A 21,058-nucleotide genomic window follows, 5' to 3' on the forward strand; every position below is an offset into this window, starting at 1 on the left:
GATCTAACACCATCACATCACACACGTTTACCTGCTCGTTTTTCATGGCGAAGACACCTCCACATGCACCGATAATGGCACCAAATATAAATTCCTTCATGGAAAGATAAAGAATTCACAAATTGCCATTGATGTTAATCTGCATCCCGACCGATATGATTGGTCGGTCTTCAATCAATCAAATTCCCATCCTGGAATGGGCTCTTCCTTCAACAAGGCCAATACAAACCCATGCCATATAGGGTGCTAAAAGATAACACCGGTGCACTAGTGCAAAAAGAAGAGCATCCGTTGAACATTGAGCGGCTCAAATCAATTGCTGGAAGGGAGCAAGAGCCATCCTGCTCATAAATTTATTGTGCGCAACTTTTTGGAGTAAATTAGTTGGCCTATAGATTCACAGATCTGGGCGCTCGCGCACTAACCGTTGAAGGTTCTGGGATAGCGAGCTGGAATCAACGAGGTTCGTTTCTGAACTGCGTTTCAGATGCTTCTCAACCTGCTCACGCCATTTTGGATCAAGTAGCTCAAGACGGACGTGCTCAGCCATTTCAGAGATCGGTATACGCTGCTTGCATCGAGGACAAATTTGAGACGTAGATGCCGCCGCAGAAAGGTTCTTTAAAGCCATGGCTCGTGGGAGATATTCATGCTCAATTTCTTCGTCTCCAGATGAGATGGCCATCTCTGCATCATCCTCTTTTAAGGCAATGTCAATCTTGGGTTCTTCCTCTTCTGAGGAGGAAGAAGATATTGACATTTCTGTAGTCTCTTCACGGGTCACAGATCGTATCGTTTGTTGAGGCGTCGACCCAACAGAGAGCAGCAGATTGGTGATCAGCTGCCGTTGCTGAATTAGGGGCAGTCCACAAAAGTGGTCAAGATTCATAGCAAGCGGTGCAGCATATGCAGCCGTCTCTGGGGCATCTGCCCATCGCTCCGGAAGTACAATCCGCTCGACGACACAAAAGTCACTCCAATCCGTTTCAAGAAAAAGAGCTCGGTCGCGCTTGGCCTCTGCCTCGATTGCTGCTTCGCGGTCTGCCGCTGTCGATTTATACACAACTCGTTGTTGGGAGTTAGCTAGAATCTACGGGTGAGACAAAAAATCTTACCGCTTGGAAGCTCATTTCAGACAGCCGTAATATTAATGCTGCAGATGGTGCCATGCACCTGGTATATGCCTCTACTAGTCTTGCAAAAAAAGGATAGAGAATCGAAGTGTTTTTTAGGAACTCAAATTGTGGATTTGTAGCCTCGCGCTCGGCAACCATCCCAACGAAGGCTCGGCCATTTCGCGCGGCGAATAGCGCAGTAAGAGAGATAATCTGGCGCATAAGAATGCTCATCGGTGGTGGCTGCAGAATTTCTTCGGTCCCTTCCATCCCCTTTGTTGAGTAGTAAAGCTTGGCAAAGTCAAGCGAACGAGGTGGAGGGATGGTCGGCGTTGACGAGAGGGTCTTCCTGGGAATTGTCGGTGCGATTGTCGGTAATGAATCAGTTGGTGAATTGCGCTCCATTTCTCGAGGCTGTTGAACAGACCCGGTGAGCGACTGTGTCCGCAGCTCAACCACCTTTGCATCGTAGTATGGGCGATATGGATCCGTTATCTGCAGAAAAGAAAACTTTGGATTCCCTCGCTCATTTTCGACAATTCTGGTTTCAAACGAAAGTCCGTTTCTCGCCACAAAGAGTGCAGTTTTATCAATAATGCCTAGTGGATAAACACTACGATTCGGTACCTCGAAGCGGCAGAGGTGGCAGTATCACAGAGGGAGCCTCCATCGAGCCTAAATATTTAAAATAAAATTTAAATTTACAAATCCATCTGCAACGGATATTTTTATTAATCGATCAAGGTAGGTAGCGTTCTTTATGTCTGTTTTCATCCATCGTTTCGGATAATCTGCGGTCATGCATGGTCCATAGGAATATGGACATTTTAGATGTCTTTATATCCTATTGTCGTATATCACTGGCTCGCAATTATTTTAGCTCTTTGCTCTATCAATTTATAATTTGATATCTCATTGTAGATGGCCGCCAAGATCCCGATCATAAAGAAGCGCACAAAGAAGTTTATCCGCCATCAGTCAGATCGCTTTACATCAGTCAAGCCTTCATGGAGACGCCCAAAGGGTATTGATAATCGCGTGCGCCGTCGTTTTTCTGGACAGATCCAGATGCCAAAAATTGGTTTTGGCTCTAACAAGCTCACCAAATTTTTGATGCCAAATGGTCTCCGTCGATTCGTTATCCGGAACGTAAAGGAGCTAGAGCTGTTGATGATGCACAACAGCACCTATGCTGCCGAAGTTGCTCACAATGTTTGCGCACAAAAAAGACTTGCGATTGTTAATCGTGCACGTGAGCTGAACGTCAAGCTGACCAATGGCTATGCCCGTCTGCAGATTTCAGAAGCTGCCTAATCACTAATATAAACTTGAACCAGAGCTATTTTCATATTAACACGGGCAATCTTGACCGCAACCATTGGTGCTCCATTATGATGAGTACATTTTTTGATGCTACCATGCGACGTCATCGTCAGGCTAGCTAACAGAGACCTATTGGGGAATATGTGGTCCCAATGGAGCTTTAATTAAGATCATTGTTCGAAGTAGCAGGTTGGAAATTGATACCATGGAGGAAGCGGGTGATGGCAACGACCAGTGCATGTTGAGCACGCACTCCGTCTAGCGCATGACCTTCGCCGGGAAAGCAGAGAAGTTTGGGTGCGATCCCAGAGATGGACTGCGAAAAGCGAATGCCATTCAATGGCGGAACGCGGCGATCCTCCAAGCCAACCAATATCAAAAGCCGGCGACGAGCCATTGGCGCTGCTCTAATGGGTGAACGAACCCAAAGTTCATCGTATTGCTTGGCCGTGGTCAGCTTAGAAAAATCTCCTGCAAGAGGCAAACCTGCCTCGTTGGTGGCCCACTCTGGAATGTCCGAGTTGCAAAGCAAAAGCGTAAGGTCTGTCACCGGATTGATCAAGATCAGCCCTGCAAAGGGGCATCGATCTCCGGGTGACTCGCTTTGCGACTTTAATTTTCTTGGCTCCTCAGACGGGTATTTGGAAGTGCAGCCAGTAGCAAGCCAGGCGCCAATATATCCGCCGTGGGACCCGCCCATGTAAAAAAGGCGTTTCGGATCGATGGGAAATTCGGTTAATGCCCACTCGGCCACAAACTACACTTGTCAATCATGGGAAGGTATACAAACTTTGACCTGTTGCACATCAAGCTCGCCAATTCGGCCAAGCAGAAAGGAGAGCGAGGCCATGTCGTAACTAGAGGAGCCCGTATAATTGACTATGAATTATCAATCAACAAGCCAAACCAAAAAGAAGCATATATCCTTCACTAAGAAGATGATCATAAGTACGGCTCCATTCAGATGCATACGCGGAATGCGGGCCGCCGTGTGCTATCACTATGAGTGGCGAATTTGAGCTGATATTTTCCTTTGTATTGAGGCCTGTCTCTAAATACTTGGCTTCCAAGCCTGTCTGCAACGCTATGTCTTTGTCGACAAGAAGAACATCGAGCACAATTGGTGCACTGATATACTCTGGAAAAGCCGCTTGGAATTGATGGCCAAGGTCGAAGCGCCTGCAACGCCATTTCTCAGATAAAGTGCAAGGAGAAAGCTTCCAAATACGTTGGGGCAGGAATGAAGATATGCTCTTGCGATCAGTATCATGATCAAGGGTCAAGACATGACTTTGGACTGTAACGTCTGGACGGCTTGGGACCTCAAAAGCAACCATATGAGGTGGCATGCCGAAAGAAGAGCATTGTCCAATGCCAATCATCACTGATCGAGAGCCCTCAAGAAGAATAGCATCCAATACGTTAAATGAAGAAAGGGGCCCGTTATATGGTGAAACAATAGGAAAAACTATACGTCGTTGCGTGTCAATGAGAACGGAAATCTATCCTGTAAATGAACTTTCCTACCTTCTGGAAGGCAACATGACAACCCAATATAATCATACCGCCAATCGTATAATTAAAGAGTGGCCTTGCGTGAAACAAGGTCTGCAAATTGAGATCTGCGAAATTCATATCAGGTGCAAAAGGAAAAAGCGTAATTGAGGGGGTATCCTCTCCATTTCGAATCTATCGTCAATAATAAAGGGCAGTTATTACACTTCCAACAATAAGCGATTGAGCACTGTAGTGCGCATCAATAAATCTTGACTGTAGCAGAAAAAATCCTCCCTTTCCAGCGGTAACAAGCGCTGTGAAATTAATTCCCTTTTCGACTATTTGGGCGACAATGGCGGGTGAGCGGCGATCAATTTTAGAGCTAGGAGCTTGGCCATTACGGGCCGTGATGTGCAATTTAGGACTACAATCTTCATTTTGTTTTGGAAACCCCGGATCTAGTAGAAAAAGATTGCTCTCTCGGTTATTGCAATAGGCAAGACCGAGCATAATAGGAGCTGGGGCCAGCATATTCGCCAAAATCAGCTGTCTACCAACGTGTTCCACCCAAATAGCCTAAAGTAAGGGAAGCGAACAACCTCAACCACATAACCACATTTATCTGGAAGCATGATATCAGTAACGAGTCCTGTAGAAATATCTGCGACAAATAGACATGGACGTCTGCGGCCCACGAATCGTTCACCAAAATCTGGCCGGTAGCGATGTCGACCAACAATTGGATCTTCGCAGCCCTGATCAGGCTGACCCTTTTCCAGACAGTACTCATCCAAATGATCCGTCCCCTGATTGTCTTTAAAAAATTCTACGCCCTCTGCAACGTAAAGGAAACAATTTTCGTCGAAAGACCATGATGGTGCAGGTGAAAAGGGGTCTGCAGGAAAGTTCAACGCATAGCTTACTTTGAAAGTAAAAGGGGCCGTGGTCTACTTCGATCGTTATGGGCGTTCCCGTAGCATCGCAGCGTGATACTCGCATCCAGCGGGTGGGTTTGGTCTCCTCAAGTTGTACTCTGTTGGTAGCCTCGAAAAAGGAGACCAGATATTTGCGCGAAGGCGAGTATGAGTGGGAACAGCACCACTGGTCCGTTCTTAGAATTGGACCATAAATTGACTGAGTATCTGCCGATGGCAGGACAGTGCGATCATTAGCTCTACTAGCGAGTAGATGTGTGCTTGATTGAGAAAGTTTTATTCGTGCATTTTCGCGCAATGAGTGCTCGTCAAAGGAAACATTAATGGAACACATTATTGTTGATCCATCTCCGAGGATAGAGCATCCTGAGATTGCCCCTGCGGTTTGGAGTGGTCCGAGATCAAGCGACATTACTGGCAATCTCAAATAAATTTTAGGCGGGAAAAGATGACATTTGTACTTTTACGTTAAATTAAAATCCGAATGGAGTTCGTTGTAAATTAAAATTCTAATGGGGTTCTTTTTAAATTAAAGTCCGAATGTAATTCCCCACAGGGCGCCAAACAACACATCTGATTGCAGTTGTGTGCATTACACTTTCAAATTTTTATTTTCTCCCTCAATGCTCGACGATAGGGGAGGTGCCGGTGATCTAATCTCGACGCTCTTTGACTCTTCAGATGTGGAGCGCTTGATTGTCGAAAGCATAAACGGATTTGGACTGCCAGCGTGGCCTCTAGAACAACTTCACAAAATTGGGGCCGATTTCAAAGGGAAACCCTCCAAGGAGGAGACATTTTTGAAAGCCAATGCAAATTCGGCCGTCAATAATACACCACCAGAAGACTTTTCAGAAGATGTCGAAGAATTTGCTCGGCAATTTGGCCTCGATAAGCTGGAAGATCCTAATTTTTTGGAGGGTGCCGATAGCAAGCCTCTCTCCACATCTAGTGGTCCTGTAGATACCCAAAAAGCACTAAACAATGTCGAAGCCATCAACCATTCATCAAGCTCGGCGACCGGGTGCTGGCAGCCGTTTAGCGCGTCGGATGCTATCTTGGACTCTGTCCTCACCTCGGCGGTAAGCAGTTCAGATCAGCTTCTTTCCTTTTTGGAGGAAAAAGGCATCAATAGCTCCCCGATCGTAAATCAGCGTCTTGCTGCTGATCAGACACCATCAACCCCATCCTCCTCGTTCCGAACGATTTCCAGAATGGCGTTCAGTTCACCTCCCAGTAGCATTGGTACACTTTCTTTCTCCATAAAAGCGGGACGAATCATGTCTTCAAAGCGTGAAGAAGAAGAAAAGCTTGGGATATTCCGCACACCCAGCTCCAAGCGACGGTTGGATTTTCTCAATGCAAAGCCAGTCTTGGAGGATGATGCCGAGATCAAGCGTACAAAGGAACCAAGTAGGTTGACTGTTGGCCGCGCCGATGAGGGCGTTCTTTTGATGAAGGAAAATATTGATCCAGTTGGAATCGGATCTCCCCCGCCAGTGAATACGACTCCACGATCGCCGTTTGCAGAGGTCAATAACAATCCCTCGGCGCGCCCACGTTCACATTCTTTGCTTACGCAGTTTTATACTGCAAATGACCCCAATTTTGTGTCGATGGAAAAACTTTGCAAAAATTTGCTTCCTGTTGGATCCGTTCCATACGAGCAGGAAGAGGATCCTGTTGATGCAGAGTATCGAAAATTTATCAGCGACACTCTTTCACCAACTTCAGATAAAGATGAGACAGCAGAAGATGATGAAGATGATGAGGTTTTTGAAGTAGCCGCTTCTGACCTCGTCCACATCAAACGAGCACCCTCTTCCTGTGGCCAGGTGGGGTATCGCATTAAAGAACGAGAGCTCAATGGGCTTATTGCGGATTGCCACCAAATCATTTCGGCAGACTCGATAAATTCACCGTTCCAGAAATTGGAGTTCCAACCTTCAGATCAAGGTTTTGCCGTGCCAGCGGTAGAAGGGGGAACTGCAAAGCAAGCTTCCACACCTGAAAAGCTCCTTACTAGGGTCACTCTGCTAATCCAAATCCATGTCCAGCTTCTTTTTCAGCAGTTTGTTCTGTGTGCAACGCTTGCTTCTGGATGCGAAGAGGCGGCCTCTATGGCTAAAATTGTCTATTCAATGCTTGCCGAGTTACGGATGGAAGGTGAGCGTTCACTGACGATGCTCGGACGATTGCTACTACCTGATGCGGCCCCCCCTTCTCATTTGCCCAATATGTTGGGCGCTACAGCCATACAAGAGCTTTCTGGGGGGTTTGAAGCTCCTACACATTATGGCTCCCGGTTTCCAGGGCCTAGCTTGGCTTCTGTTTTCATGGTACCAGGGCTAGAGCGGCTTGCAATGCTACGACCGACACTTGATAAACTTGGGTTGGTGGCAATTTCTCCGCCAATAAACTCCAGCTGTAACCCCACACTGCGGGAAGGACCGCGGGACCTTCCTTCAATGATGCAGGTGCTTTTCACACTACTGGGACCAACTTTGCTGGAACAATGGAAGTGCCTTCCTTTTAAATCAGGTAAGTGTCGATTTTGACTTTAGATGTCACCGAGCGGATTCGCTTTCTTGATGCGGAGGATCGGCTACTGCTCCGAGGCCTTTGTAAATATGGCACAACAAGCTGGGTAAGGATCCATGCTGAGCTAGTGCCAACCAAGCTACCCAAGCAGCTCGCTACTAGATACAAAAATCTTATTTCTCGGACAACGCCACCGAATCCTGTAAAGGACTTTTATTTTCGGCAGTTTCTGCCCCTCTCCACAGATGAACGCCGCATATTATTGCATGTAACTTGGCTCATTTATGGTAGGGTGTCCAAAAGCATGGCCTCGAGTTTGATGTGATTGCGGCAGAGATGTTACCGCATCGCTCCCCAGCGTTCTTGCGGCGGTGGTGGCTAGAGCAGCATCAGGCTGATTCCGGAAGAGGAATTTTACAAGCCCATTAGGGTTGGGGTTAAACCCTCGGGCTCACTGAACCCCATCGAAACTATACTCGATTGCAATCTCAACACCAGTGCCGACAAGCAATTTTCATTAAAATTTTGTCTTTTAATTCAACTTCAAATAATTGTTTTAATTTACAAATTGGTGGCGATTGGTGCGCTTGGCATTAAATTTTCGGAATTCATTGGGTCCATTCTGCTACCATGTTTGCGTCGACAGCCTATGAAGGGGACCGCCCCGACTCTTCTGATATAGACCAATCCAACCTACAGACAATTCTGGAAATCCCAAAAATGCTTCCGGAAAAAATCCAAAAAGAGCCTGCCACTGGCGGTGACTCACTACTCCGTGCTCAGCGCATGTCACTGGTGCAGCTTTATCTGCCCGTAGATATAGCCAAAGAATCCATCGCAGCAATTGGATCCATCTCATGCTTTCAGTTTCGAAATCTAAATGAAGATAAACCTCTTAACATGCTATTGTATGCCGGCGAAATGCAACAACTAGACGACTGCGAGCGACGTTTAACACTTCTCGCCAAAGAAGCAGAATCGATGGGGCTTTGGCAGATCTCCGAAATCTCGCTAAAAGAAGCAGCAGCAGCAGCTTCGTCCGTCATTAACGGCGAAGATGCCAAAACGGCATCGCGACGATCAGCGGGGTTGCCTGGAACAATGGCCAATCCGTTCTCCCCCATTACCATGCTGCCAGCTTCGCTGCAGGAACTTTATGATCAACTTTCGGAGCTGGAAAAACGAATTCTACAGCTAAAGTCTTCTGAGGGGGAACTACGCGAGCGCCAACGCGAATTGATTTCGCGTTCAGCTGTGCTGACAGAAGCTGAGCGGCTTTTTTCTGAAGAGCGGCCGCATGCTGACATTGATGTAGATAGCTCAGTGCATAAAGGATCAGACCTCCTGACTAGCGCAATAGGTGCCATTTCAAGCGATTCGCCAAATTTTCTTGGATTTGTCGGAGGCATCATTGATCACTCAAAAAGCGCTGTGCTGCAAGGGATACTTTGGCGCGCTTTGCGTGGACATCTTTTCATGAGAGTGATTGACGCAACCGCACGAATTGAAGATGTATCGGACGATGTGAGAGGATCCGACCTTTTTGTGGTTGGCGCGAACGGCGCTGCTGCACTGGCCAAGGTGCGAAGGCTTGCGCTTTCACAAGGCGCCATCATTGTCTCCATTAGCGACAGCGATGCTGAACAGCGGGCCCAAGAGGCGGCCCAGGCTGCAAACGGGCTTCGCGAGCTTGAGGGTGTGCTAGCATCCACTGCTGCCACTAAAAGAAGCATGCTTGTGGGGCTCACATCTGCGCTACCTGTGTGGCGTGCTTTCGTGTTGAAAGAACGCGCACTCTTTTCTTCGCTTAATATGTGCCAACGCGAGGACGAGCATGAACGCCTGGGAGGCGCTACCTTGGCAGCCGCAGGTGGCTGCTTAGTAGCTGAGGGCTGGGCACCTACTTCGATGGTTGGAAAATTACACACTGCACTGGAACGCGCACGGGCTCGCACAGGAGCCCCCGTAGCTGGCCTCTGCTCAGAACTTGCGGCAATCCCGCTAGACAGGCACAGTGAAGAGAGCGAGTTAGCCCTGACGCCCCCAACGTCCTTTGTTTTGAACAAATTCACAGGCCCTTTCCAAGATCTTATTAATGCCTATGGCACACCAACATATGGGGAAATCAATCCCGCGCTTTTTGTTCTCGTAACTTTTCCTTTTCTTTTTGCAGTGATGTTTGGTGATATTGGCCATGGATTTCTAGTTTTACTGGCCTCTGGGTACCTCATATTACGTGAGCGCAAATTAGAACGAGCACCGCTCATTGGCGGTGACATCTGGAGTTATGTCTTTGGAGGCCGTTACATTATCTTCCTGATGGGAGTCTGGTCTATTTATATCGGATTCATATACAACGATTGCTTTTCGCGCTGTCTCGCTATCTTTGGAACAGGCTGGGAATGGCCGACCGAAGAATCGCCAGGCGGGCCTTTGGTGGTTCCCATCCAAACTGGCGTCCCCTTTTTTGGCATAGACTCCTCCTGGGTGACTGCACAGAATTCTCTGGTTTTTTTCAATGCATACAAGACTAAACAAGCAATTTTGCTTGGTATCCTTCAGATGCTCTTTGGGCTGATCATCTCCGCGTTCAATTATTCCTTTCGTGGCGACAGGCATTCATTTTTCGGCATTTTCTTACCGCAGTTCATCTTTTTAACGTGCACGTTTGGATATCTCGGAATTCTTTTCGTGGCCAAGTGGGTTGTACAGACACCCACATCGCCATCATTGCTTTTGATGTTTGTAGACATGTTCTTGTCGCCGGGTAATGTCGATCCTACGCGAAGGTTTTATTCGGGCCAGGAGCTCGTTCAGGGCCTTTTGGTGATCGTCGCGCTACTTTGTATCCCTTGGATGCTGCTTTACCGTCCGCTTGCCCTTCATTTTGATGCCAAAAAGGCTGCTATGAAAGCTCAAAAGAAAAGCCCTTCTAACAAGGACATACCGCCTTGTAATTTTTCGCCTAATAGTGTTCTTCAGCATTCAGATGTTAGTAGCCCCAAGAACACGCTCGATACCCACAAGGATGAAGACACGGAGTTTTCCTTGGCAGATGAACTATTACATTCCGGTATCCACACAATTGAGTTCTCTCTCGCATCAATCTCAAATACAGCCTCATACCTACGGCTTTGGGCGCTCTCGTTGGCGCATGCACAGCTTTCAGAGGTGCTTTGGGACTTGATTGTGGAGTTTGCCGCTTCTGGGCCCATTATTGGCGTCATAGTTTTCATTTGTTGGTTTTCGCTAACGATCGCCATTTTAGTGGCGATGGAGGGCCTTTCCGCATTTTTGCATGCCCTGAGGCTGCACTGGATCGAGTTCAATAGCAAATTCTTCCTGGGCGAGGGTAAGCCATTTGAACCGCTTTCTCTTCCTGCCGTGCTCTCTCGGGATGCCATCCGCCGCTTTGACCCTGATGATGGCGAGTAGAGCAAATAAAGATTAAAAACTGCTTGATGCGCTGGAAAGATTTCTCCAACAATACTTGTGGCAAACAAAATCCCGAGGGAAGGGATTCACCTGATCGATCCGATCCCTGATCAACATACGTGTTCGGAATTTATTTTCCAAAATGTCGATGGAGGCGATTTTGGTATTCCCATTGACGGGCGTTGAGGAGGCTTTTCCATTGCCAAAGCCTGCCCTGCTCGGGAAACTACCTCCCTGGGAGTATGATCCTGTCGAAGACCTCATCAAGACGTTTATCGTGCTTTTTAACGAGTATAATTTGGTTGTTACAGATTCTCCATTACAGACACTGTTGCATGTGCGTGAAGGCCGTCAGGCCCCAACCCCAGACACCGTCGCGGCAATAGCTGCTCAATGCTCAAATTGGATGGCACAGCATGTTTTATTGCGGGATGTGGCGCGAAAAACGCCTAGCGGTACCTTGCTCGACCTTGTCGCCGATCAGTGTTATATCCGCGTTGAACAGCAATTGAACCTTTTTTCTTCCAGGCGGGCTAGTCTGCGATCACCCCGCGGGTTACCTGAGCTCACATATGGCGAGCTAAACAGCATGCTTGTTCGCGAGCTGATTCTTGACAAATATTGCAACGAAGGGAGTTTCTTTGTCGATTTTGGGTCCGGAATAGGAAATGTCGTTCTGTTGGCTGCAATGAAATGCGCTAGGGCCGTTGGCGTGGAGTGTCAACCGCATCTGCATCAATTTGCGGTTGCTTACAAGAAGGCAATGGCAGAGAAGCTTGCTGCAGTTGGCTTCTATGAATATTCCAAAAAGGTTTCATGGGACACCCAGTTGATTTTGGGCGATTTTCTTTCAGATGCAGTGCCTCTTGAGCTATTGCGGAATGCCGATCTTGTACTTGTGAATAATTTGACTTTTCCACCCACACTCAATCACAACCTTGTCTTACGGTTTCTCGATCTGAAGGCGGGGGCATATGTGATCTCCTTGGTGCCCCTTCTGCGGACTAGGGTCAATTTTGGTACTACCGGGACAACCTCAAGCGTCACTTTGAGCTCCAGTGCCGAGGAAACTTGCCCACGCACTGGCACCCGGTCCAAGTTCAAGAGCACAATCAAAGCTCAAGGGCCTGCTACATCACGGCGTGCTAATCATAACCCTAGCCTTGCGCCGACCTTCAGTGGCAACGACATCGCCGCAGCCATTTTCGAGCCCCATGTCGAGCGTATTCCCTATGGCGCAGGGATGGTTTCCTGGGCAGCGGCCGCAGGCACTCTTTTCGTGCACCGTGTCAAAGTAAAACCGCTCTACTAAAGCATCTGATATTTTTGATTTATTTTGCATGCTTGAGGGAACTAATGCTGCATCATTACTCGCCAATTTTAAAGGTGTATCAGCTCGTTTTACCGTAGATCTTCTCTGCTTTGAGGAGAGATTGCGACAGAACTACGCGGCCCTAGCGCGGCTTCGGCGGCGCCACCTAGGTAAGTATGTGACGAAACGCCATCATTTCTAGGCGAACCATCGGCGATCATATGTAGCATACTTTATTCTTGCACTTGCAATGCTGATAAGCGTCGTCCTATGGTACTTCTACTTCCGTGCATTCGCCACGCGGGTGGCTGCTTTCGGATTAACAAGCGTCAACAGCGCGTCCGACTCCACTTCGTCTTTGATTTTACGGACCGCAGATTGGATTGTGAGTGGCATCGCTGTTGTCGCGCTGATCATTATAGCAATTTTAGTATATCTCCGCTATTGGAGTGTATCTATTTCTAGTGCGCGTAAGTTTGAGCGTCAGCTGCAAAAAAGTCTCACAGACTATGGGATGGCCCTGCGGGAGGATGGAGCCGGATCTCGAAAGTCTGTCGCAGGCTCTACAGCATGGGGGCCACGGCTTGTCTTTTCTGCAGAAACAGCTGCGCCCAAGTGGCGCGAGGCGTGGGACCTTTATCGCGAAGAAGCGTTTCGCCGTCGTTTCGTCTCCACGGATAAGGCCAGATAGAGCGAGATGCTTCCAGATAATGCCAGATAACTCCAGTGATACACTTTGATAGCGATCCAGTAAATAGCTGATAAACAACTCAACATGAGCGATAAAAAATTGGCCGATTAATTGGCTTACATTGGAGACTCTGGTTTTTTAGCAAAGTTATCTTTCGATGAGTACTTTCCCCTTTCTGTGCGAGGGCATCGTGGTGCATGGTTTTGGCCGCGGATCTTCAGAACTAGGGATTCCAACAGGTGCACCTATTGACCTCATCTATAGCGAATCTGGACTCTGACTCCGTCAAGTCGATCGTGCAGCGAGGCCTCACAAAACCAGGTACCACCCACCTGTGATTAGCAATTTGCGAGTGTTTTTTCTTTATCTTTCATCTTTATAACCGATCCAATTTACACATGTTTCATTGAGTATATGTTGGCTAACTGTTTGCCGCTAGGCATCTACTATGGCTGGGCGAGGGTCCTGCCGGCCGCGACCATATATCCTATGGTGATGAGCAGTGGTTGGAATCCACACTATGAAAACGAGGAACGCTCGGTGGAGGTTCATCTTATCGATGTACTTTTGGAGCCTTTTTATGGGTCTAAACTTTGCATCGTCGTTTGTGGTTACCTGAGAGAAGAGAAGAAATATGTCAACAAAGGTGAATACGCAATGGCTAACAGGCGAATGACGGCGACGCCCCTGCATCATTGATCTCTAACCCTCTAGATGCACTTGTCAAAGATATTTACAACGATATCTCCAACGCCCGTGAGTTGCTTAAAACTAATGGAGATGCTGCTCTGTTACAATAAACTGAATACTTGGTCGCAACCAAAAGCATCCCATTAAAAGTGCTTTTTTCTATCAAGATAAACAAGGCCTGGTCAGGCGAGGCGAGATAAGGTTTGCAAACATCAAGTCTATTTATAAAATGGACCTGTTCACAGAGGAACAATAGCCAAGCTGGCTCACTGGGTGATGGCAATTAGGCCTCGATCTAAAGCAAGCTTGAACTTGAAGATATCCAAGGCAGCCCTGGCATCTTCCAGTGAAGAGTGTCCAATGTTGGCCTGGATCTTTTCCTGCAAATATCGCTCAGCAAGCCCTTTCAATCCGTACCTGTAATTTGGTCCCAAGTGATGGGGAAACAGCACCGAGGTGTCGATGATAAGGTCATGGGCTACCTAAAGGTGATCAGTTGATGTCATCGTTACCCTCACGGCATGCAGATCGTTTTCAATCGAGTGGCCCACAAGAACGACGCGTTCGGAACAAGATAACAAATCAACGACCCTTAGCTGCGCTTCTTCAAAAGAAACAATCGGTGGCCCATCCTTATTTTGTCCGTTAAAAGTTCCTTCGGTGATCCCAGAAAATGCGGTATTGTAATCAACCACTTGATCTTTGCTTTTGACAAGCAAATCAAGGAGCACGCTTTGGGAGTCCCACCCAACGATACTAATTCTTGCAAGAGAGAGACCACTGAGCGTATATATCTAGATGTGAAATCTCAGGGAATACCATTTCGCAATCGATACCCATGATGGTTATCTTTTGGTCATCAGTCCCAAGGAACGTAGGGTACGCATACGAATGAGTTACAACAGACCTGGAAAGATCTACTTTTGCGTCTGAAAATGCGGGCGAAGCCCCCATCTCAAAGTCTGCAATAGCTGGGATGCGATAGACATGAAGCTGGGCCAAAGAACACGCTGTCGAGTAGCGATCGCCCTCGCAGCAGCTCCACCGCTTAGTGTTATTCTTCCGCATGCCACGATTACTGTTTTCGGCATTTGCTGGAGGCCATCTTAGTTTTCCCTCGTGATACGCACATGAGGATGGGCTTGAAGACTTGTAGTAATTCGACGGAATAAATTCAATCTCGCATCGCTCGCATGCAACCGGATCGCTAGCGATAGACGTTTCTGAAGAAATACGATATGAAAATCGGTAATCTTTTGAAGGAATCCCAACTTTGGCAGCTTGTTCGGAACTTAGCAAATACATTTGGATTTCTGAAAACCGTCTCGGCATTCCGAGGAGCACTTCGATCTTGGATGGCGGAGGCTGCGGAGCAGCAAAGGAAGCCACGGGAATCGAGTTGGCTGGAGCCGTGTCTTTCTCCGTTGTGCTCTTGTTTTCTTTGCCACTTTCATGGCCACAGTTTTCTTTGATCCATTTTGGTATCGCTTGCCTTTTCAAAAATAAAAGGTGAGAAGCCATTTCAGCAACGTATGAGGTCTTTTTCATGCACCTTGATGCAGTTTTGCGCTCTCGCTCATATGCCATTTCCATAAATGGAAATGTATAAATGCATGCACCGGGCTCCTTTTCATTTGAAGGAGAGTCCGGTATGGCTCGCTTTAGCTTGACCTCATCGAGAAAGATTCGGAACATTTTCTCAAGAGTAGTTCGACGCAGAGATATTGGGATATTCTGGTTGACAGATTCCAAAGGATCTGGAAGACTCGAATTCAGAGTTGCAACGTGAGCTATCCGGCGGCCTGAAGGCCCCAGATCGCCCAAACTGCCGATTTGCATTTTCAAAATGAAAGTCTTGAAAGGATTGTGAATGTTAAATTAAATTAATTAACTCTCCAAACTGGTAAAGTCCGTTTGGATTGATGCGCCCCTAAAACGCAGACATCACCGCGTTGGTTTCGGCCGGTTTTGAGTCAAATTGCATTTACATATACGTATTAGAGCACTTGTCCCGGAAATTGCTGCCTTCAACACATCTGCATCGAGGTTTCGTCCAAAAAACGGCAGCTACTTTCCTCGTTGCTGGCGATGTCAACTCGCCTGTATCTCGAAGCTTTTGCCGCGGTACGTCCACTGCCTATTTCAACTTCAACTTGAACTTGTCTTTCCAGCTCATGTTCAGCCCCACGTGAACGTTTAGCGACGGTTTCTGGTCCTCCCTTAACTTATTGGCATTCGCCTCCGTTTGGCTTATTTTTAACGCCTCTGGACGGCTATGTTTAGCGGCAACTAGTTTATATGTAAAATTTAAATTTAAAGTTTGTAAAAAAGTTTGAAATAAAGTTTTTTACAATGTCGGCTGCTTTGGGCGAAATGTCCTCCTCTCCCGTGATTATCGAGACGCTCACAGAAGAGCGCATTGATGATGTGGGTCGGAAAGTGATCACAAAGAGAAAAATCCAGAAAAAGCTCGTCGTTAATCAAGTCTCTGAAATTATTGCGTCACGCCGGTCGTGGACCAAGTTCGGTGAAGCACGATCCCATCCACCAGGCCCAAATACCAAAACAACGCTGCTTGGTGAGCCTGTTTTCCTATACCTCGCTGCAGGCAAAGACTTTGAGCTTGAAGAGTCTGGCCAATCCACCATCCTAAAGCTGGAACAGTCCAAATCCATCACTTGTCGCTATTGCGAGGGTTCTCACTGGACCAGGCAATGTCCCTATAAAGATAGATTTGTTGAAGCAGCGGAAGACTCGAAATCTTCAATCGATTCCACTGCAAAGTCTCCAGCGTTTACTGCGCCAGAACTAGCTGGGCGTAAATATGTTGCACCAAGCCTTCGTTCAAAGGACTCTTCATCATCCAGCCATATTGCGTCATCCCCTTGTTCCTCGTCCTCCGGTCCCGAGGTATACACAGTCAGGGTAACAAATTTGTCCGAAAATACCACGGAAAACGATCTTCGCGAACTGTTCCTGTGCGCCGGAACAATTTCTCGTTTATATTTATCCAAAGACCCGGCCACCAATCTCTGCAAGGGCTATGCGTTTGTGTCGTTCTATAAAAAATCCGATGCTGATCAGGCCATTGCAATGATCAATAACCATGGATATGACAATCTCATTTTGAAAGTTGAGTTCGCCAAGTACAACTAACCAGCTAACTAACAAACCACCCAATCAACCAAATAAATTACCACTTCCCGTTTTGGAATCATGCCAACTTTATTTGGATCTTTGATTCGATATTTGATTAATGCGAGATGGGATTTTATTTTTCATGGGCAAGGAAATGTCTGACTTGCCTCTCAATCCAATCGATTGCGAAAACACCGATGTATCGCAGCACCCTTGGGCCAGTTTGTCCGAATATATAATTTATAACGACGGGGAAGAGGCGGATGCATGGGCGGTAATAGTGAACAAAGACTTGGGAGACACTCACTTTGACAAAATCCTGGAAAAGCCGCCGCACGGGCTTGGATCTCTTTGCAAAGTTGTCATTGACTTGATCTATATCTCCATTGAGTACGAATCATTAGCTTTACATCACTTTTTAGATTTGAATTGTGCATAATAAATTCTTTTTTGGATGTTTTATTCAGCATTGGATAGTATCGTATAATGAAATAAAATTTATTAAATGCAAATTTTATACTTTTGTATAAATGCCCATAGATCATACGAGAGATCCTTGGTAATGCTTTCGATTTTTATTTTTATTTATAGCCCATGGAGGATATTGGAAGACGCGGGAATGGCTTTCGCCATGGGAACCATTGGCGGTGGAACTTGGCACTTTGTTAAAGGCTATCGGAACTCCCCAATTGGAGATAGGCTTCGTGGTGCTCTCAAGTCCATGCAATATAGAGCACCGGTTCTTGGTGGTAATTTTTCAGTGTGGGGAGGCATGTTTTCCACATTTGATTGTGCCCTAATATCTCTGCGCCAAAAGGAAGATGCTTGGAACGCCATCGCAAGCGGTGCACTGACCGGGGGTGTTCTTGCAGCCAGAGGCGGCCCCGCCATGTCCTTTAGAAGTGCCCTGATTGGCGGTATCTTTCTTGCACTTATTGAGGGTGCCGCTTTGGGGTTGAATAGGATATTTGCAGAACAATATCGGCCCCCTTCAACCGCCCCCTCAAGCTGATGCCGGCTTTGACGAAATAAATTATGTTTTATTAGAAGTGTTCCTTTGGAACGTCTCGAATAGAATCGACGATAATTCTAGGCATCATTCGACGATCTTTTCTTTTTATCTTTTTGGTCAGCGAACGTTTAAGCTTTGAAGAGGGAATCGCTATGCTTGGAGGCTGCTGTACCAAAGGCTTTGTCGCATATTTGCTTTTGGAGCGTTTTCTTGGAATTTTCCGGATTTTTGCTGTCTGCATGGCAGCCAAAAGGGAACGAAGCCCTCTTCTTTTTCTCAGCTTGAATGCAGGTCTATGAGGTCTTTGTATGAGATCCTTTTTGGTAAGCTTCTTTTCCTGCTGTATAAAGGATTGCCCCTGCTTCTCTTCTTTTTCGGCATTTTTATTTTTACTTTCGTCTTCTTTGAGGGAAGGCTTTGAAGATGGCATAGAGGGGAACTCAAATTCGTGGTCTAGATCAACGATTGCTTTTTTCCATGCACGAGTGCGGGTATCGACCCCATTTTCTTTGTAATATTTCGGTATAAAGTTATACGTAGAGATTTTCAAAATATTCAATCCATAGATTTTGGTAAGATACTGGTACAGATCGAATTTGGTAATGTGAGAGGGAACTCTGAAGCTCGCCTGGTTTTTCCTATGGTGCGGAGCAGAAAGAAGGAGTGTGACCGTGTATTTTGGAAAGTACACTGCCGGTCCCTTTGGCTCTATTGCCACAAACGGCTTTTTTGGCATGGATGAGGCGGCAGTTGGGGCCCTTCGAAGGAGCATTGCCAATTAAAAACTGCCATCGATAAAATTTAATTTAATTGACACTCGAGCTAGCTATTCACTTTGCCATTTGCTATTCTCTGATGGCACTGATAATATCAAAGCTCGTGGGGCAATACTGCTCGCCAGACATCGGTCTTTTGCAAGAGCGACTAAGATTAATTTCCTTTAACGAGCATCTTTTACAGGAGACCGAAATCCTATGCGCTTCCATTCACGATGGCAGGTGAGATGGCTCCAATTTCGCTTAACAAATAGCTCTTCAATACTTCATTATCTCAAGCAAATCGGGGTTGGCGGAAACACCAGCCATGAGTTTTCTGTATACGGAAATGTCCAGAAAGCATACTCCATGATTGTTCAAAGCAAAACCACATCGAAGATTCTCAAGGGAAGCAATCAAGATGTTCTGATCATTCTTCAGTCAATGGGCTTCGTGGCGAAGAAGAAATTTCTTCGAAGGGGATACCATTACATGCCCATTAACACTGCTCTTCCGAGCAGAACCATCGTTCACGTGAAGATATATCAATTGTTTGAAGAGGCCGATGGCGAAAGCCCTATCCAACCGCCCGGCGTTTGGATTGTCGAGGCGCTTGTGCAATCTTCTTCTAAAGATGAATTGCCCATCGCAGAGCTGGCCCTCAAGGGAACAGCCAAGGCTCTAGAAGATCTAGTTGAATTGAAAAAAATTGTATTTTAACCGGTGTTCGTGTGGTTAATCTATTTATCCCTTATGGATCTGACAATCAGATTAGGTTTATTGATTGAATATGCGGTCTGGATCTGTTATATTTGACATCAATTGCGGTCCGTTTAATTATTTGACGTGCCGTATAAATTTAATTGAGCAAAATTAAAATTTATAATTCGGATGTTGTTCAGTTTTCTGAAGGCCAATCGCGGCCCCGTTATCGCGGCCAGTGTTGTCGGAATTCCGTCGGCACTTTTTGCCTGGGATAGATTTGAATCAAACAGGCTTTTAAACAACTATAAGGCCTTGGCTAAATCATATGGAGACTCTCCAATGCCACACAATCAGCTCCCAACAAAAATGACTTTTCTTGTAGAATCTTGTGATAAAGAGAGCCTTTCAAAACAATTTGAGCTTTTTGAGGAATTCATTGAGCCCATTCTTACCGCAGCTGGATTGGAATTTGAATGGATCGAAGCTTCTGCGAAAAAGCACCTTCAGCAACTAGAGGAAGACGATCAGAAATCTCAGTCCAGTAGCTTTGCTGACATCAATTCGTGGCGCGTCCATAAATGGCTTAATAAGGAAATTAATGAATTAGAAAATACGAAGCTTAGAAATGATGCCTATGAAAATCTTTCCACTCTCAATAAGATTGCGATTTATTTGGGGTTGACGAGTCCTCCAACTACGCAGCAGCTTTTTGGCAAAGGGCAACAAATTTTGAAGAATTCTGGGCCTGCTCACACGGACGCGGAAAGCGAGCCTGCCGCAGGTGGAGATTTTGAGCAACATATACTGACGGCCAAAGAAAAGATCCTAAATTCTCTTCTGCCAAAATCACCTGGCCTTCAAGCCTTTCAGCAGGGACTGATAATATTTGGGGAAGCAAATGAGTTCCGAGCTGTTTTTAGGACCGTTCGTGGCGTGTATGCAGAGAAGCCTGAAGGCTGGATGCTTGCCTTTGGACAATATCCTTTTCGTTTCGGGTTTATTTCAAGTCCACGTAAACGCTCTTTGGTCCAACGCATGTTTTTTAAGCACCGACTTGCGCGTTCATTGCTTTCAAGTGCATTTGATGTTGCCTCCGATGATTTCCTTCTGTTAAACCCCGTCATTGAACAAAGTCTTGTTGTGCCAAAGGGAAACGTCCCTTCAAGCACGGATGTTTCTGAGTGCTCTACAAATTGCGTTCTTTCGCCAACGGGCACAATATTACTTTTAAAGACGGCCACGGCCACGGCCACGGAAGCAACTTAGTTGTATTGATTGGACTGGGAAAGCTTGCCAAAAGTAAATTATTTTTTGAACTCTCGTGTTTCCGTTGGAAAAGTGAGATGTTACATTAAAAAAGAAAAATCTCTAGACTTTATAATACTCGGTTAGAGGGGCACGCCACATGATATCAAAAGTAAAACGGTGCCGCACGCAAGGGCTAAGCTAGAAAAGGCCGAAAAGATGAGGGCGCCAGGGAGCTGTGACGAAGAGCGGGTGGATTCATCTACTTTTCTAGAGATTAATAAAAACCGTACATAATAGTTGTTGCTGAGAAGAAAAGCCCGAACGAAAGCAAAGCAAGTGCAGAAAGCAGCAGCAGCGAGGCCATCAACGCGGATTGATAAAATTAATTTCCAAATTCAAGTACACTTTCAATTTTCAAATGTGACATTGAAAGCTCGTTTACATGTTTTGCCCCTTTTGGAGTGGCATGGACCTTGTTTTCAATTGCTTATTGCGGACATATTTTTTCCATATACGATGATGAGAAATGGAAATAGAAACATCTTCATACTGCTAGTCATCGTGACCTTTTCTCTTCTCATTTTGTTTGCCATTATGCTTGCTCTCTTTCGAATATCCGTGGGAACCCAGCTTGCCGTCTCTGATGATAGCATTGAAGAGA

The 21,058-nt window shown here is 46.3% G+C and overlaps 16 protein-coding genes across 16 annotated transcripts; 10 read left to right on the forward strand and 6 right to left on the reverse strand.

Moving 5' to 3' along the window:
* Nucleotides 1-397: 397 nt before the first annotated feature.
* DI09_10p190 (uncharacterized protein) lies at nucleotides 398-1,828 on the reverse strand (the record flags this gene model as incomplete). The annotated part of the gene is made up of 3 exons (XM_013384095.1): nucleotides 398-1,009; nucleotides 1,116-1,728; nucleotides 1,821-1,828. The coding sequence occupies 3 exons, from the start codon at nucleotides 1,826-1,828 to the stop codon at nucleotides 398-400; spliced, it is 1,233 nt and encodes a 410-aa protein (XP_013239549.1).
* Nucleotides 1,829-2,036: 208 nt separating this feature from the next.
* DI09_10p200 (uncharacterized protein) lies at nucleotides 2,037-2,429 on the forward strand (the record flags this gene model as incomplete). Its single annotated transcript, XM_013384096.1, has 1 exon — nucleotides 2,037-2,429. The coding sequence occupies one exon, from the start codon at nucleotides 2,037-2,039 to the stop codon at nucleotides 2,427-2,429; it is 393 nt and encodes a 130-aa protein (XP_013239550.1).
* A 169-nt stretch (nucleotides 2,430-2,598) lies between these two features.
* DI09_10p210 (uncharacterized protein) lies at nucleotides 2,599-3,138 on the reverse strand (the record flags this gene model as incomplete). Its single annotated transcript, XM_013384097.1, has 1 exon — nucleotides 2,599-3,138. One exon carries the CDS (start codon nucleotides 3,136-3,138, stop codon nucleotides 2,599-2,601), a length of 540 nt encoding a protein of 179 aa, XP_013239551.1.
* A 193-nt stretch (nucleotides 3,139-3,331) lies between these two features.
* Nucleotides 3,332-4,466, reverse strand: DI09_10p220 (uncharacterized protein; the record flags this gene model as incomplete). Its single annotated transcript, XM_013384098.1, has 3 exons — nucleotides 3,332-3,906; nucleotides 4,004-4,127; nucleotides 4,167-4,466. The coding sequence occupies 3 exons, from the start codon at nucleotides 4,464-4,466 to the stop codon at nucleotides 3,332-3,334; spliced, it is 999 nt and encodes a 332-aa protein (XP_013239552.1).
* An 11-nt stretch (nucleotides 4,467-4,477) lies between these two features.
* Nucleotides 4,478-5,204, reverse strand: DI09_10p230 (uncharacterized protein; the record flags this gene model as incomplete). The annotated part of the gene is made up of 2 exons (XM_013384099.1): nucleotides 4,478-4,770; nucleotides 4,859-5,204. 2 exons carry the CDS (start codon nucleotides 5,202-5,204, stop codon nucleotides 4,478-4,480), a joined length of 639 nt encoding a protein of 212 aa, XP_013239553.1.
* A 289-nt stretch (nucleotides 5,205-5,493) lies between these two features.
* On the forward strand, nucleotides 5,494-7,428 carry DI09_10p240 (uncharacterized protein; the record flags this gene model as incomplete). Its single annotated transcript, XM_013384100.1, has 1 exon — nucleotides 5,494-7,428. One exon carries the CDS (start codon nucleotides 5,494-5,496, stop codon nucleotides 7,426-7,428), a length of 1,935 nt encoding a protein of 644 aa, XP_013239554.1.
* Nucleotides 7,429-8,041: 613 nt separating this feature from the next.
* On the forward strand, nucleotides 8,042-10,846 carry DI09_10p250 (uncharacterized protein; the record flags this gene model as incomplete). Its single annotated transcript, XM_013384101.1, has 1 exon — nucleotides 8,042-10,846. One exon carries the CDS (start codon nucleotides 8,042-8,044, stop codon nucleotides 10,844-10,846), a length of 2,805 nt encoding a protein of 934 aa, XP_013239555.1.
* Nucleotides 10,847-10,988: 142 nt separating this feature from the next.
* On the forward strand, nucleotides 10,989-12,158 carry DI09_10p260 (H3 lysine-79 specific histone-lysine N-methyltransferase; the record flags this gene model as incomplete). Its single annotated transcript, XM_013384102.1, has 1 exon — nucleotides 10,989-12,158. The coding sequence occupies one exon, from the start codon at nucleotides 10,989-10,991 to the stop codon at nucleotides 12,156-12,158; it is 1,170 nt and encodes a 389-aa protein (XP_013239556.1).
* Nucleotides 12,159-12,186: 28 nt separating this feature from the next.
* Nucleotides 12,187-12,849, forward strand: DI09_10p270 (uncharacterized protein; the record flags this gene model as incomplete). The annotated part of the gene is made up of 2 exons (XM_013384103.1): nucleotides 12,187-12,328; nucleotides 12,386-12,849. The coding sequence occupies 2 exons, from the start codon at nucleotides 12,187-12,189 to the stop codon at nucleotides 12,847-12,849; spliced, it is 606 nt and encodes a 201-aa protein (XP_013239557.1).
* Nucleotides 12,850-13,338: 489 nt separating this feature from the next.
* DI09_10p280 (riboflavin kinase-like protein) lies at nucleotides 13,339-13,649 on the forward strand (the record flags this gene model as incomplete). Its single annotated transcript, XM_013384104.1, has 2 exons — nucleotides 13,339-13,495; nucleotides 13,564-13,649. The coding sequence occupies 2 exons, from the start codon at nucleotides 13,339-13,341 to the stop codon at nucleotides 13,647-13,649; spliced, it is 243 nt and encodes an 80-aa protein (XP_013239558.1).
* A 156-nt stretch (nucleotides 13,650-13,805) lies between these two features.
* On the reverse strand, nucleotides 13,806-15,378 carry DI09_10p290 (uncharacterized protein; the record flags this gene model as incomplete). Its single annotated transcript, XM_013384105.1, has 3 exons — nucleotides 13,806-14,021; nucleotides 14,058-14,319; nucleotides 14,429-15,378. 3 exons carry the CDS (start codon nucleotides 15,376-15,378, stop codon nucleotides 13,806-13,808), a joined length of 1,428 nt encoding a protein of 475 aa, XP_013239559.1.
* Nucleotides 15,379-15,891: 513 nt separating this feature from the next.
* Nucleotides 15,892-16,695, forward strand: DI09_10p300 (subunit G of eukaryotic translation initiation factor 3; the record flags this gene model as incomplete). The annotated part of the gene is made up of 1 exon (XM_013384106.1): nucleotides 15,892-16,695. One exon carries the CDS (start codon nucleotides 15,892-15,894, stop codon nucleotides 16,693-16,695), a length of 804 nt encoding a protein of 267 aa, XP_013239560.1.
* Nucleotides 16,696-16,819: 124 nt separating this feature from the next.
* DI09_10p310 (uncharacterized protein) lies at nucleotides 16,820-17,689 on the forward strand (the record flags this gene model as incomplete). Its single annotated transcript, XM_013384107.1, has 2 exons — nucleotides 16,820-17,067; nucleotides 17,269-17,689. 2 exons carry the CDS (start codon nucleotides 16,820-16,822, stop codon nucleotides 17,687-17,689), a joined length of 669 nt encoding a protein of 222 aa, XP_013239561.1.
* Nucleotides 17,690-17,720: 31 nt separating this feature from the next.
* Nucleotides 17,721-18,461, reverse strand: DI09_10p320 (uncharacterized protein; the record flags this gene model as incomplete). Its single annotated transcript, XM_013384108.1, has 1 exon — nucleotides 17,721-18,461. The coding sequence occupies one exon, from the start codon at nucleotides 18,459-18,461 to the stop codon at nucleotides 17,721-17,723; it is 741 nt and encodes a 246-aa protein (XP_013239562.1).
* A 202-nt stretch (nucleotides 18,462-18,663) lies between these two features.
* Nucleotides 18,664-19,164, forward strand: DI09_10p330 (uncharacterized protein; the record flags this gene model as incomplete). Its single annotated transcript, XM_013384109.1, has 1 exon — nucleotides 18,664-19,164. One exon carries the CDS (start codon nucleotides 18,664-18,666, stop codon nucleotides 19,162-19,164), a length of 501 nt encoding a protein of 166 aa, XP_013239563.1.
* Nucleotides 19,165-19,335: 171 nt separating this feature from the next.
* DI09_10p340 (uncharacterized protein) lies at nucleotides 19,336-20,415 on the forward strand (the record flags this gene model as incomplete). The annotated part of the gene is made up of 1 exon (XM_013384110.1): nucleotides 19,336-20,415. One exon carries the CDS (start codon nucleotides 19,336-19,338, stop codon nucleotides 20,413-20,415), a length of 1,080 nt encoding a protein of 359 aa, XP_013239564.1.
* Nucleotides 20,416-21,058: the final 643 nt, after the last annotated feature.

This window comes from Mitosporidium daphniae, assembly GCF_000760515.2.
Source record: "Mitosporidium daphniae strain UGP3 chromosome Unknown contig-10, whole genome shotgun sequence".
NCBI classification, from domain to species: domain Eukaryota; kingdom Fungi; phylum Microsporidia; genus Mitosporidium; species Mitosporidium daphniae.